Source organism: Theobroma cacao, chromosome 10 (genome assembly GCF_053813885.1).
Source record: "Theobroma cacao isolate CCN51 chromosome 10, ASM5381388v1, whole genome shotgun sequence".
In the NCBI taxonomy this organism is placed as follows: domain Eukaryota; kingdom Viridiplantae; phylum Streptophyta; class Magnoliopsida; order Malvales; family Malvaceae; genus Theobroma; species Theobroma cacao.
The window spans coordinates 24322575-24338481 of record NC_142648.1 but is presented as its reverse complement, the minus strand read 5'-3'; the positions used below and the strand labels follow the sequence as shown (position 1 = coordinate 24338481).

The 15907-nt window shown below is 32.1% G+C and overlaps 1 protein-coding gene across 2 annotated transcripts; it reads right to left on the bottom strand.

The window, feature by feature from the left end:
- Positions 1–2529: 2529 nt before the first annotated feature.
- Positions 2530–13290, bottom strand: LOC18587077 (uncharacterized). 2 transcript variants are annotated; one of them, XM_088810583.1, is made up of 16 exons: positions 13202–13284; positions 12969–13052; positions 12641–12772; positions 11585–12391; positions 11303–11387; positions 11132–11205; positions 9459–10524; positions 9085–9365; positions 8449–8555; positions 7365–7515; positions 5861–6013; positions 5455–5598; positions 5130–5348; positions 4645–4870; positions 4393–4518; positions 2530–2934 (listed from the first exon to the last, which is right to left on the bottom strand). In XM_088810583.1, exons 1-12 carry the CDS (start codon positions 13238–13240, stop codon positions 5467–5469), a joined length of 3111 nt encoding a protein of 1036 aa, XP_088666709.1. In that variant the 5' UTR covers positions 13241–13284; the 3' UTR covers positions 2530–2934; positions 4393–4518; positions 4645–4870; positions 5130–5348; positions 5455–5466. The 2 variants fall into 2 exon arrangements, with proteins under 2 accessions (XP_088666709.1, XP_088666710.1); XM_088810584.1 differs by lacking the exons at positions 2530–2934; positions 4393–4518; positions 4645–4870; positions 5130–5348; positions 5455–5598 and having other exon boundaries at positions 5880–6060; positions 13202–13290.
- Between the last annotated feature and the right edge of the window lie 2617 nt (positions 13291–15907).

The window sequence follows — 15907 nt, the reverse complement described above, 5'->3', positions numbered from 1 at the left end:
AAAGGCACTGTGAAACTCATGTTTACTTTTAGAAAAATACTTATACTAAACAATGTCTATTATGTACCAAAAGTTAGAAGAATCTTTTGTCTGGTGGTTTGTTGAATAAGTATGACTTCAAATTAGTTTTTGAAGTAGATAAGTTTATCTTTACAAAAGGTGGACGATATGTGGGAATTGGATATTTTTGTGAAAACATGTTCAAACTTAATATTAATAAAAATATTACTAATTTTACTTATATTGATGTCTTATTTAATGTTCATGATAGTAAAGCAACTTTGTCTAATTTATGGCATAATAGATTAGGTCATGTTCATTATAAAAGAATGCATGATATTGCTAAATTAAAGTTAATACCCAATATTGATGTAAATAATGATATGTGCAAGACATGCATGGTTACTAAAATCACAAGAAGCTTATTTCCTAAAGTTGAAAAAACCTCCAAATTGCTTGCATTAATACATTATAATGTTTGTGACATGTATAGTACTCCATCTATTGGTGGAAAGAAATACTTCATAACATTTATAGATAACTTCTCAAGATACTACTATGTTTACTTATTGCATGCTAAAGATGAAGTAATGGAGAAATTTAAATTTATAAAAATGAATTTAAGTTGCATTATGAATTGATTATCAAATGTTTATGAAGTGATAGAGGAGGTGAAAATTATGATCCCAAGTATTTTGAGTCCACTGGTATTATTCATGAGATTACCACTCCATGTACACCAGAACAAAATGATGTAATGGAATGTAAGAATCAAGTTCTTATGGAAATGGTCAATGCTTTGCTTTCTAATTCAAGTTTTTTTTTATGCTGAAAATTCCCATAGGATCCAGTTGTCTTGTAATTATTTTATTAATAATAAAAATTAAGTACTACTTTCTAATTCAGGTTTAGGAAAAAGATTTTGGGGCAAAGCCTTATTAACGGTTTGCCATATACTAAATAGAATCCCAAACAAAAAGAGTAAAACTACTCTTTATGAGCTAAGGAAAGAAAGAAAGCCAAACCTTAATCATTTAAGAGTTTGGATATGTCAAGCCATAGTAAGAGTTCTGGAACTAAAAAAAAGGAGAGTGGGTGAAAAAGGAATTGAATATATATATATTTATAAGATATGCTGAACATAGTAAAACATATCGTTTCATGGTGATAAAGCCCAATGATTCATATTCCATTAATATAGTCATGAAATCAAGAGATGTTATCTTTGATGAAATAAGGTTCAATTCAATTCGAAGACCCAAAGAACTAGTAACAAAAAATGATAAACTTTCGAAAATTGTGAAGAAACTATTAAGCTTTGAAGAAGTAAAAGAATTAGAAAAGCAAACACATATGGATCTGATTTCTTCATGAACCTAGCAAAAAGTACAAGAAAAGAAACATGTAAATACTTACCTTATTGCTTTAATATAAAAGGTAATGGTGAACCTCAAACTTATGAGGAGACAATGAGGTCTCAAGATGCTTCATTTTGGAGAAAAGCAAAACAAGATGAGATGGACTCGATGATTGGAATTAAAACTTGAAAGTCGGTAGACCTCCCTCAGGTTCCAAGTCAATAGGCTGTAAATGAATTTTCAAAAAGAAAATGAAAGTTGATGGAACCATAGATAAGTTTAAAACGAGGCTAGTAGCCAAGGGTTTTAAACAAAAGGAATGTCTTGATTATTTTGATAGATATGCACCGGTAGCAAGAATAGCTACAATTAGAGTGCTTATAGCATTCGTATATACACATAAAATGGTAATTCACAATATGGATGTTCAAATGGCATTCCAAAATGGTGAATTAGATGAAGAGGTGTATATGGAACAACTTGAAGTGTTTGTCTTTCTTAGTCAAGAAAGGAAAGTATGTGAGCTTGTAAAGTCCTTGAATGGATTAAAACAAATGTCTAAACAATGGCATCAAAAATTTGATGAAGTTGTGCTAGCTAACGGCTACAAGATCAGTCAATCTTACAAATGTGTCTATAGTAAGTTTCATAATGGTAGAGTTGTCATCATTTGTCTATATATGGATGGCATGTTAATCTTTGATATTGATTTGGAACAAGTAGAGGACATGAAAAGGTTCTTGTTAAGGAATTTTTACATGAAAGATATGGGTGTGGAAGATGTGCTTCTTGGTATAAGAATAATGAGAGATAATAATGGCCTAACATTGTCTCAATCTCATTACATTGAAAATATTGTAATAAAGTATGGTAAGTCAAATTGTACACTTGAGGAAGAAAGAGGTTAGAGGGTGAGAAAAAGAGTGACGTCATACCTTCCTGGGTTATGCTCTCCCACTTATATATAAGGAGTGAGATAATATCTTAAAAAGTGTCATGGGCATGTGGCCAAAACTAGCCATTGAACAATATTTCTCAGTCTAAGTAATATAATTTTATTAGAAAACATAACAAGCCAATTGATGTGCATGGTCAGTACACCAACTTAGATATAAGACCTTAGAAACAAGCCAACAAATTAAAACCCAAAACCTACAGGTCCCATCAAAAGGAACACAACATGACATCTATCCATCATGACAAAAGCATTCAAACATTATTAAGAAAATTGCAAGGCAAGATGATCAAACTGAGTGTTTTTTATCACCCCATTGTAGTTTAACAACTTACTGTCATTGACAAACAATGATCAAGGACATGGTTTTGGAAGTTTAGTCGGAGGAGATGGAGAGCTTGCAAGAGGCTGATCCCTATAATAATTCTCATAAACTAATATCCTCCTGGAGACGTCTCAAGCGGAAAAATTATTATGTTGTCAAGTTTCAGTACTGAACACACCATCTGGCATCGACCAGTCTGGTCTCATAATTGAAGGTGATGCCAACTCAATAATGCTACCTTACTGGTGCTGGCATTATGCTTTCCCCTGTTTCAGTACGAATTCATTTCTTCTTTCCTTTTGATTTTTGCTCAAAATTGTACAAAAAAAACGTGTCAGAACAATTATAAAATCATCTTATTACACAAAACACAAGAAAAAGAAAAAGATTGCTTATCTACTAAGTTCAAGCACATGTTTTTCATGTCATAGAAAGTGAGAAAAAAAAATCCACCAGCCTACCTAATCCCATTTCTATCTCTACAATTTTATCTTGTTTACAAAATTGAAAAAGGAGATAAAAAAAAAAAGAAAGAAAAAGAAACAAGGAATTGCCCTCATCAATTATTTCCTTCACTTGTTTTTAGATTTGGTAATTCTTGTTTTCGTGTGTTAAATGTATTAGACACGATTAGATAAAAAACATGTTAAGATTAAACACGAATACGATACGAATAATATTCATATCTTAAATCTAAAACACGTACACATATCCATTTAATAATCATATAACATGACACAACATGATTAACACGTTTGTTAAACATGTTAATATACAACAAGATACGACCTGATTAATAATACATTTAATATGTTTAAATAAAAATATTTACAATTAAATATAATTTTATTATTTAAATTTAAAATTAATAATTATAAAAACATTTATAACAAAATAAAATAATAATAACATTAAATATAACAAAACAAAAATTCAAAATTAGGGTTTGGGAATGACATAATTACATTATTATTTTTATAAAATTTAAAAAACTTATTAAAATAATTATTTAAATTTATTTAAATAAGGTAAAAATGATCTTTGATTATTAATTTTTAACAAATTGATAAACGTATCGTGTATACACATTTAAACACGATTAAATATATTTTTACGTTTAAACAAATAACACGATTAATTAAATATATTTAAACGTATTACTCGTGTCTAACATGTTAAGACACGAAAATATTCTTGTCTTAAACATGTCAAACGAAATTAGATATAAAACACGTTAAAATTAAACTCAAACTTGTTTAATTTCGTGTCGTATTAACATGTCGTGTTTAAAATTGCTAAGTCTACTTGTTTGTTTTCAAGCTCTTTGTTGATATAAGGAAACTTAATAAATATATTAGGAAAAAAATTATAAACAAAATTATGTTACTAGGAATAGAAAGTACACTCAATGAGCATAATACTTAAAGACGTGTAATCATTTTGACACTGTTGTTCACCAAATGCCAAGTGCTACTAATATTCTAATTCTTCCACAAATTATAAGCGTCCACTTAATGATTTTTCTCATTTTAACTGCTAATTTATTTTGAGCACAATATCGACAAATTCTTTAATTAAGAAATATATGTCAATTTCTTTTATATGATAAATATTTATATCTCAGTTAATTAGGTATGATTTTATATGGTTAGTTATAACTTATAACACAATAGAAAAACCAATGTTAAAAAAATGCAAAATGCTAATTATTAATAATACCATTGCTATGAACAGTTTATTTTTATACAAAAAACCTTGGATAGTATATTCTTGATCAGCTGAATCCTGCTAAATTTTGAATTCAGAAATAATAGTTTCTCTTCTTTCAGCCTGAAGATATCAACAATTTAGCAGCTCCTAGCAATTAAGGTATAAATAGCCTACAAGAAGCAAATATCAAAGGCCATTAACATGTGAAGTTCATTGAAATGCCACCAGGTCTGAATTGTTACCATCCCTTTGAATGCAGAAACTAGACCAAGTATAACTGAGAGAAGCAGGCTTACAGTATAAGCGGCAGAGAGTACTTTGATAGTAAACAGCCTGCACGACCATGCAGCTTCTCTGAAAGTTATAGCTTCTCTTATCAAAGGATGCCATGCTCTTGCCATATGCAAACCATCTATTTTCCCCAACTCCGACTAGGTTTCAATACATGAGGCCACCTCCACTGAAGCTACTCTGCTATCCCAGCTCAGCATTGCAGACAGTATTGGTAAACGAAATGTGTAACTGTATTAAAGACGTGGAGGCTGCAGTCATGAAGAACGTACATTTCATGCTCTAAGCACTATATTAGATCAAGTGTCACCACAGCCTAGAGGGTCTGAGGAAACATGACATCAAACCATGGCCAATTGTATCAAGGATGAAATGGTTACTTTCCAAGCTTTACCAAATCAGGAGAGTAAAAACATGCTTTTAAAGTTCTAGCAGAAGTTATGTTATCAATATAAAAATTAACTGGGAGAGGTTATGTAATTTACCCTACCTTTAAATAATTTACATTCATTCTTTATGAACCTCAATTTTGATGATGGAAACAAGTGGTTGGCAGTTTCTGACTTAGGGAAAGAAACATGGCAATCCAATGGGAAAAAGAAATGAACCATACGTTTCCTCTTCTTGCGATCCAAGGAAACCACACTCAACCGGAAAAGGTGACATTTGAGTCATTTGACTTGATTTGTTTCTTTCACGAACCCAGTATCTGAAAGAAGGTCAAATGTTGCAATATATAGAATTCAAATTATTCACATCTGATTCAAAACAAGGACTCTTGAACTACTGAACAATTATTGCATTTACACGCTTACCTCAAGCATAGATCAAATTTCTTGACTCCAATCATCAGAAACCAGAAAATCAGTACCCATGGCAGCATGCAAAGTGGTATCCTTCTTTTCAACGAATGGAAGGAGCTTCCCTGAGTACAAGCTCCTCACAATCCAGCTACTTGGCTGCAATAAATAGTGGATTCCATTTACAACAATCTCAAACAGCAAATTAAAAGAGGGGAGAAAGAGGGGAGGAATGGAATAGAATAGTTGAACATCTTTCGCAAAAGGTCATGCTCTATGAGAACTTGATATAAACTTTGAATCAGTTCCTAAATTCAACACCCGCTTATCCCCACCCCATTTTTCCTTCCCAGATTCACAGACACACACATAATTTTAAAGTTATGTTGAAGGTGAAAGGAAGGGGCAAAAAAGCACTGACCATCATGGGTATCTTTCTTTCTGAGGCACAGTGCCTTAGGTGACGAGACGCCTTACTCTCACCTTCAGAAACAATTACCGCCAAAGATATCTTTTCATTATCGAGATTTTGAAGTAACCATAGAAGAGTTTTGAACACACGCCCACCTCCATGCTAGCCAAACCCGAAAAGAAAATGATTATAATGTGAGACTATTTTGACTGCAAAAGTGTTAGGAAAAAGGATGTCTCAAAATTAATTGAAAGTAAACCAACAAGAAAGCATTATTCTACAAGCTCAGCAGCTGTACGGGTAAAATTCACATTTGGAACAAGCTTTTCAGCAACCAGACTATTATTACATGGTATTCACATCAAATATAAGGTGGCTTTTGGAACTCACTGAACTTTGAATGTCTTCCAGTTACAGCATGTAGATTTAAGTAATAGCAGTAGCCAAATGATGATAGGATCATAGGAAATGACACATCAATGCAACCAAATCCAATTGAAATATTTAAAAGTACCCTCTTTAAAGATAGCCCAAACTGCAAAGAAACAAATACTATTTGTGCACATAAATTTGGTTATATCATTACTTAGTTTCTCATCCATTGAAAGTACCCCAGGTCTTAAGTTAAATTAACCAAATTCTGAAGCATACTGAAGTTCCAAATAAGACTAGAAAACTACAAGGTAACTGAAACCAACTCCATTGTTATCTCAATTCAAATATATGTTTGTAATAGCACAGCCTGTGCAAATTATACACATCAATTTCTCAATATTCTATCACTGAATGCAATCATTTTGGTGTAATTGATACTGATTGCTAACCATTAAAATGTAACCTAATTTCAGCTATAGCTGAACAAACAATAACACTGTCATTACAAAATTACACCCGTAAAAGGTATCAACAATTATGCATGATCTGCAGGAATGGAACATAGAGTTCTTCATTTTTTCTGACCAAGAAGAAAGAGAAGGAATCAATAATCGAAAGCAATAGTTGGACCACAGATGCATAAATAGAACAAATTTTACATCTGGTGCAAGTTGAACCTGCCATATGCAGGCACAAAATGCCTTTGCAGGTCTAAAAACTAAAATACTTGTTAACTACGTATCATTCTTCAAATATGGATATGGTCTTGTTGGGGAACCAAAGGAATTTGAAGAAACTGTGTTATATGCATGCCCCTTGCCCCTGGTAAAGAACCAAGGACCAGCATGTAATCTTGCAAGAGCAACGTCAAAAACTAATAATGCTTGTAAATAAGAATCATTCTTTTAGACACGGATATGCTCTGACAAGAAAGATCAGAAGTGTTTGAACCCATTGTTTTACAAGTCAGCACTCCACTAACGAATCAACAAGTAGCATATAATCTTGCCAGAGCAGAGTTACGGTGAGCCAGTCACATAATGCGCTTAAGCAAAAATTATAATCAGAATAATCAAGTAAAAGCAAGAAGCTGTAACACTAAATGAAGTAACTGATACAAAAAAAAAATACCATTTACCTGGATAACTTTTGCAAATTTAGTGCAGAATAGCTGCTTCCCATGAAGCATAATTCCTATTCCATCAAAAATATATGTATAATTATCTTGGCGAACAGGCTTCCCAATTCTTGTAAACCTAGTGTCTGGCTGATTCAACAGAACCATGTATCTGTAGAAATATAAAATTAAAAAAAAAAAGCTCCATAAGAAACAATAGAGAGAGCAAACATAAATAAAAGCCCTTATCAAAGGTTACAAGAAAAAGGTATGATTAGAGACTACAAAATGCAACCAGCTTATTATTCACAATTGTGGAAACAACCCTAAAGTTTATAAGAAACAAGAAACAACCCTGAGTTTTACTTTTAGTAATGCTTATACTTCACAATTGTGGAAACCAGCTTGTTACTATGAGTCATTCCAACCTATATTGTCGTTTATCCATAACAACAAACTTGTGATGATAATAACACAAACATTTTTCCTTTCTGGAAGCATTTTCTCCAGAACTTAACTGAATTTAATTTGATAACCTAATGAAGCATTAACTCGAAGGGAAGTACAAAGAAATTCCTCTATAGCTAGCCCCTCAATTTGCCTGGTATAGAGCCAAGTAGCGAGAAAAGTAAACGAAAGAATCAAGGAAAAGTAGTTAATTATAAAGCTCCACTCTTAAATAACTTGCACCAACTTTTGAGCATGAATATGTCTAGCTCGAGGAGAAATCACTACTCCACTAGGGATGGTGATTGGACAAGTCAAGTTGGGTTGTGTGGTTCCCAGTTTAGGTTAACTAAAAGTTTGGGCCAATTTGGGTTTGGACCAAATTTGGCCAATCAATAACATTGTTAATAAATAGTATATTATACTCAAACCATGTCATTGTAGCTTACTAACTGGTATGCCACTAAAAACTATAATAAAAACATTTATACTGATTTTTGCAATTTAGATTCTTGCAGCTGTAGTTGAAGCAATATATTAGTAGATGAAGCTAACATTTCCAAAACTCTGTTGCAGTAACAAACTCTGGTAACATAAAATCAAGCCAAAGATTAACAAATCCAGTGGCATGTAAAATGAAGATATTAAAGAACCTTACTTTCCAGGTGATAATGCTGAACCGGCTGCAATCGAATCTGTAAGCCACTTAACTTTTAGAATTAATGAATTCACCGCACATGCATACAAGAACTTGGTAGTTTGTAGCTGGGACAGAAAAAAAATTAAAGGAATTCTGTCATATTTAACAATAAAAAAATGCCTAATGACAAGGAGATCTTGGAGAACTAACTCATAATAATGGAATTGACTTGATCATCAAATTACACATTATTAATTGATGGTGGTACTACAAGAGAGAGAGTACTGACATACTAGATTTCCTTCATATCAATAAGTGTTAAACTATCTTAACCAAGGAATTAATCAGAGTACAGACTACATTTGGCAATTGATTAAGAGTGGTAGTGGCAGGATGCTTTAGCCCCATGTAAACCAGTATTACTCATCAATGCCTCTGAATCATCATGTGTACATCAATATTTTTTATCAGATCTGTATACATGGAAAGTTTTGACCTCCAATTTTCTATGTAAATGTGTCAGAAACAATCCAAAGCATGACAAGATAACTATCAGTTCTCAGAGAGTACACCAATTCAATCCTTGTTGAAACAAGTAAATACAGAATAATAACTTAAGGGATCAAGAAAAGAAATTAAACTTTAAATACCAACCTTCTTTGGGCATAGAACGATAGGAAGTTGCAGGAACTTAAGCCTTGAACATCTTTTTCCCCTGTTTGAAGGAGATGGAATATCAACCAGAACAACACCACCATATTTCCTTATCAATCCTTCGATTTCCTTTTCCTTTCCCCTTGAAAATCCTGTAAGCAGAAATTTTAAATCCTGAAATATCAAACTCTTCTGATCCCTGAAGTGGATTGTGGAAAACCTTTTATCATCTAGAATTTCAGCATCTGGTTTAAACCTCTTGCTAGGTCTTGAAACAGAGCCTATATTTTAGCAAAACAATATCTATTTCAAGCTCAAGAAATCCATAAAGGGTAAGGAAACAATGAGTTATATTATCAATATAGAAGGATTACATTTTTGGTGAAAAGGTTGTCGCTCGTGGAGGTTCTTGTTTTGCTGAAGATTGACTTCAATTTCTGAAAAATGGACTCTTTTTCTAGATGGAAATTGCATATCAAAGGCATTATTGCACTTAGATTGTATCCACTGAAGACTGCTGCGTGAGCTAAGTGCAACCGAGGCCTTTTGTGCAATAGCCTGTTCAGCATTTGCCTTTCCAAGTGAACCACAAACCAGAAGTCTGGCAGCCTGAAGCCGCTGGCGCATCCTTTGATGTAGAATAAGAGGTGAGCTTCCCCTGGAAGCCTGGTCCTGCAATGCAGCCCCATCTTTAGCATGTTTGTCAGAATTGTGCTTGTAGTTTGTTGTTTCTCCATCTGGATTATCCACAACAGTAGTGTGTTTATTTTCTTCTGTATCTCGACCAATTGTACGCTCAGGTGTGGAGCTTGCAGCCAAGGACATCTCAGAATTTCTTTTATCAGAAAATCTAATGCCATTCATGTTGTGTCTCAAGTTTAAAGAGGTTGATTGATTAAGACAAAGTCTTTCACTCCCCAAAGTGGAATCATGTTCATGCAGTACTGTACTATAAGTTCTAAGTGAGGTCAACCGCCTTCGAACTTTAGCTACAGAATGTTCACCACAAAATGTGGGCAAAGCTTGCCTGGTCCCATAGGTAGATTCACCATCCAGATTCTCATTCCCAAGTACTGCTGTGGAGCCAAAGCAATTTCCAACATTAGCTTCTCCAGAATTTCCCTTGTGACCCAATGCAGAACTGTCATTCTCTGAAGAAATACTGCAAGGAACAATGGAACAAAGAGGATCCACCAAGGATAGATTAGAGGATCTCACATCTTGAGAAACCATAATGCCCTCATCAACTTGGTCATATAAACCCTCAAAGGGTATGCTTTGATCTGAAGCTATCTTAGATCTATTTTTTTCACACTTCAGGACAACAGAGTTTTCATCAGGTGCAACATCAGCAGATTCAGAGAAGAAACTAGTCTCAGCAGCAAAATACTTTGGGATATTTTTGCCTTTTGGTTTCAGCTGTACAGGATCAGCTTCCTCCTAAGATAGAAAAAGTAAGAAAAAGATCAAAACACCAAAATTAGGAGAGATTTTAAATCATAGGGAAGAAAAATTACATTGTCAAGTATATATATACCACAAATACCGTGGCATTACCCAACTAAAGTCAAACAATTTTAAACAACAGATTTGGCAATGGAGAAAGAGATAACTACATAACAAGCACTACCTGCCTAAGAAGCAAATGCAGTGAATAAAACCCCAAAGAACTAAACAAAGCATAACTGCCAAAAATAGTAGCTCAAAAAAGTGCAGCAAAAGCATGACATATATATAAAGCGAGTTAGAGATGAGCAAGCAAGCATTAGCAGTATGTATAATGCTTCACAAATCAAAGAAATTCAAAGCAGCTAATATCTCTACAACTAGACTCATTTAAAGATTGATGAAAGCTAGACATGCGATAGCAAAGTTATAGTACAGATTGGCCACCCAAAACATTGTCAAATCCTTTTATTAACTACCTTTTTTAGAGGAAACTTTATGACATTATCTATTTGCCCCTTCCAACCAAAAGATTCTTTGAATTCTTCAAACGCTCCTCATTTTTAAATTCAAAGATCAATAAAATAAAATGAAAACATACCTTTCCTGCCCAACCACCAAACCAACGACTTCTGAATCCATCAGCAATGGATGGGCTTGCATTACTTTCCCCTCCTGCAGATAAACACAGGAAAAATAAAGAACCTTTAAATATGATCTGTTTAATAGAAGAAAAAAGGAGAAAAAAGGGGGATAAAATAGATATTGTCACCAGCATTCTCCAGATTCCAGAAAGCAGAACAATTTACATCAGCCTGAGGTTGAACAGAAGTATCCACTATCGAAAAGCCAACTCTCTAAAAGTGTACTAGAATTAGTCATATCTAAGTAAGATGCTAGAAACTCTCTGGCTCCCACAAATCATATGGGTCCATCTTAACTAAATTTAACTACAAAGTATTTGGGGAAAGAAATCTTTATACATATCTCCTTTTCTTCTTTATTGAGTTTAGCATGGGGAAGCCAATAGAAGATTTGAATTTAAGTCTTATACCTGTACCGTAGCTGAAACATGTGAAATCTCCTGGCCCAGTTTATGCAACATCGGATCAGAATTGCCAGTAAAATCAGAGATCCTTAACCCAAAAGATGGATCATTAGAAGATTTATTCTGAGAAAAATGTTCTGCATTTTTGCTTATATTCTCATTCCCAAAACAATTTTCAGATACAGGAGTATCTTTAACTAGAGATTCATCTGAACCACAAGCATGTTGATCATCCAAGCCTCTGATAGATAATCCTACATCTTCAAATGCATCAGCCATGGTTAAATCATCCAAGTCCAAAAGAAAGTCAATCTCATCACTTTTCTCACTTGAACAATCAAATGCATCTTCTGAGATCTCTAAGCGTGCTTGCTTAACCTGAAGGGCAGCTTCAAGTACTGCTGCTGTTGAAAAAGCTTCAGAAGCTGGATCACTCTTCACCAATTCATGTATCACTAATGTTTCTGATGCAGCAATAGAGAGTTCAACTGCATCCATAATATCAATACCTTTGAGGTTTCTGACAGTGACTTTTTCTACAGAATGCTCACTGCAAGCCTTGACGTGATTTGATAATTGTGGGCCATCATTCTCCACAGCTCTTGCAATGGAAGTCAAAGGCAAGGCATTCACCCCACCAGCACCAATTTTGGTTTTTATTAGGTCTATCTGATCTCCACTTCCAGATGAAACAACTTGTGGTAATTGCAGAACTCTGTCAGAGCCATGCTGAGCACAAGATGTACTTAAAAATTGACTTTGGCAATACGGTGAATCACTATCTGGCGACAGATGTAGACGAAAATTAAGCACCTATAGATCATAATATCTACTGATTAGGCCACATTCCATTCATAGAATTCAAAGGATGTAACTAACCAACTTTAATATCAAAGTGCAAACATGTTTCAACAGCAACAATTGATAGGATAAAAAATTCCTTTTGCTAGTCAAAGCAAGAAATATTACATATTAATAGTTTATTTCAAATTATATTCCTTTTGGAAGTCAAACTCCATAATTTCCTTGCTATTACTATAAAGCATAAATATAACAACTTACATCCTTGGAAGATGGAAAAGAACTAATCGGCGAATTGTCTTCTCCAGATAAGAATAAATGAAAACTATTACATCGACTTTCTTCCCTCCACAACAACAACTCCAAATCTTCTCCTTGCACACATGACAATTCCTGATTCCAACAAAAAAAGAAAAAAGTGGAAAAAGAAAACTCGTTTAATGAAATTCTATGAACAAGAGTTCGAATTTTAACCAATGAAGCATACAATTATTTTCTTCCAGGTAAAAAAAATTAAAATGACCATAAAAATTTTAATTGTACAAAATTATAAAATTCAATCATAAATCTAAAACAAAAAAATGAAAACCTTAAATTGTTGATGAGAAGGGCTTCTGGGTTCCACTGAGGTGTCCGTGATTCGTTGGAGATAAGCTGGAAGCCAAGCCAATTCCTAGTATCATAACAATATGTGTTTTTTTTTTTTTTTTTTGGTTTTCACATTCAAAATTGCAATTAATATATGATTCCATTAAAAAAAGAAATAAATAAAACAAAATTCCAAGGAAAAAAATATGATTGAAGAGAAAGAGAAGAAGTTACCTCGGAAAATTGGGGAGGACGAAACCCTGAGCTGCCCATTTGAATGTACAAACCGAGAGATGGAAAACTCGCTGCTGAAAGCTCTATCTTAATTTATGAGATTTTTCGCGCCAAAACCACGTCAGATTTTGTCATTTTTTTTACTATTATATTTTGATGGACCTGGGCTCAAATCTATGCAGGCTCAGGTCAGATTCCATTTGGGCTCAACCTATGTATGGCTAGTCCAAGCCCACTGAAACCATTTTAAAATATCATTCAAATAATAAAACAAAAATAATTTATATATAAATGTTTTATTATAATTTAAATATATTTTAAAATTAAATTGAAGTAAAATTTCACAACAGGATAGAATGTTACTACAAGTCCATTAATTTATTAATTTTTTTATATAATCTAACAAAATATGCAACACAACACATGAAATTAAAAATTTTCAAAAATAATATATAATATTATAATCTTTTAATATTTTAAATGCCGAATTTCTCCATTTGAAAATATACAAATAGAGCATAATACTTGAAAAAAATCTTAAATTATTTAAGAAAATTCAAATAAATTTTTATTTTTTTATTGTATGCAATTACATTCATATATTTTTATTTTAGATCAAATAGTTCCTTATAACTAATGGTTGATTATTTGTCATTAATCCAAATGTCACATCTTATTTTTGTGCTCACGTGGTACTGATATAAAATTGACATGGAGGTAAAAAATTCACATGATTATGTCATCATGTCAAATCAGCATACCACATCATCATCTATTATGACAAATCAACATGTCACATTAATACCATGTAACATAAAAAGATAAATGATATTTTGATTAATAATAATTAGTTAACCATTAATATAAAGTCTTATTTGACCCAAAATAAAAATACAATAACTCGATTGAACATAATAAAAGAATACAAACTAATTTGAACTTTCCTATATAGTTCAGTGAATTCCAAGTATTATGCTTATACATAAAAGGTCATAGTCTAAGTCCATTATGAGAATCAACCAAGGCTATTATAATATTCTACATTTGGTATTTTGTAAAGAATGTAATTGTTGAGAATATGATTATTAGGAAAATAGCTTTTGCAGCATTTGATATAACATGAGAAAGTAATGATTGTAGGAAATGTGATTACTAAGAAATTACATTATAATGTTTGGTTTAGAAGCATTTTATTAGAAATATAATGCAAGTTTACAAAATTACCTTTATAATTGAAAATATCAAATTGTATAAACTTATGTTTTATATAAATATTTAACACTACAAACTTTATCTCTTAAAATAATAAATAATAACATGACAAAAATAACATAATATTATAATACTATTATTTAAATATTAAAATATGTTAAAAATACTGAATATTTTTTTTATAATAATGCCTGTAAATATTATAAATAATAATTTTGTAATAATACCTAGAATTATCACATGAATAAAAAAAAGGTTATTCAAAGAGTTTTTTAATTTTTTTGTCTTGAGCTTCTTTGGCGAATGATTTCTCTTTTTATTTTTTTTAAAATAAATAGCAAATGCTTTTAATAATATTAATAGTAGTATTAGTTATAAGTATACATAAATAGTATGAGCAAGTTTATATTTAAAATGATCAAATAATGAAATCTAAAAAGTAAAAATAAACTAAACTAACCTAAGGCACCATTTTATATATTTAAATTGGACCCTAAATCTATCCTTATTTTAATCTATCCTTTTGACAACTTCTTCCTCACTTTACTTAGTCGAATAGAAATCCTCTACCCCCTGTTTGTGCCCTCATTGGTCCCTCCTCTTTATTTTCTTACCACATGTATTATAACTTATTAACATTCCTAACGATGTTACCCTAAACGGCACTAAGTTTTCAACATTTTTATTTTTTAAGTTATCTTTAGCAAGTATTAAGTAAAGTTATAGCTTATAAGGTATTTAATAAAAAAAAAGTTGCAGCTTATATCAAATGTTTTGATATAAACCTAGTAGCTCCATCAGCAGCAATCATTTGCATCTAGGACTTAGCTATGAACTCAAATAAAGAATCCATTTTTAATGGGGTGTACAAGCTTAAGCTGTTTTTAGACAAAATTGTTATTTTTGAGGGAAATGATGAGACTTCAGAAGGAAAAGTGAAGATAGGTATGAGATGGTGGGTGATATTAATTGCTACATATAAGTAAATGGAAATTATAGAGGTTGTTTCATACGTTAGAAGAGTGAAATAGAGATAGCAAATATAAGAATGGGATCAGAGACTAGAGACTGAATTCTTCAAATGAATTTAATGTAGATTTAGGTTTTGGATTTAGTGTATTAGTATCAAAGTGAGGTTGGAAAAATACGTAAATGGCAGAGATAATGGATACAAAAATGTCAGTTGTAGAGGTTAAGTCGATTGTCTAAGTGGTGTTATTTTAAGGTTTGCCAAATTTCTTTTTCTTTTTCTTTTCCTATTTTTCTCAAAATTATATTAAGTAAAAAAAAGAAATATTCAAGAAAAGCTTATTTATCTATTTATGGAATTTAGAGCTCTAATAACTATTAGTAAGAAATATAATAAATAAGAGTGGATGTGCTAGATAAGAAAATAAAGCATTTAGAACAGTTTTTGTTAGGATTAAGGAAAAATGAAGATTATTACTCTAGAACAAATAATTATCATGGTCTTCATCCTTTATTAGGGAGTGT

What these genes read in the sequence shown, in the direction of transcription:
- LOC18587077 (XM_088810583.1), bottom strand. Translation starts at nt 13,240, where the DNA reads ATGGGCAGCTCAGGGTTTCGTCCTCCCCAATTTTCCGAG. An exon ending in TTGGTGGTTGGGCAGGAAAG is followed by an intron (nt 10,525 to 11,131) that starts GTATGTTTTCAT and finishes TTTCTATCTTAG; the next exon opens with GAGGAAGCTGATCCTGTACA. An exon ending in TCAGCATTATCACCTGGAAA is followed by an intron (nt 7,516 to 8,448) that starts GTAAGGTTCTTT and finishes ATATTTCTACAG; the next exon opens with ATACATGGTTCTGTTGAATC.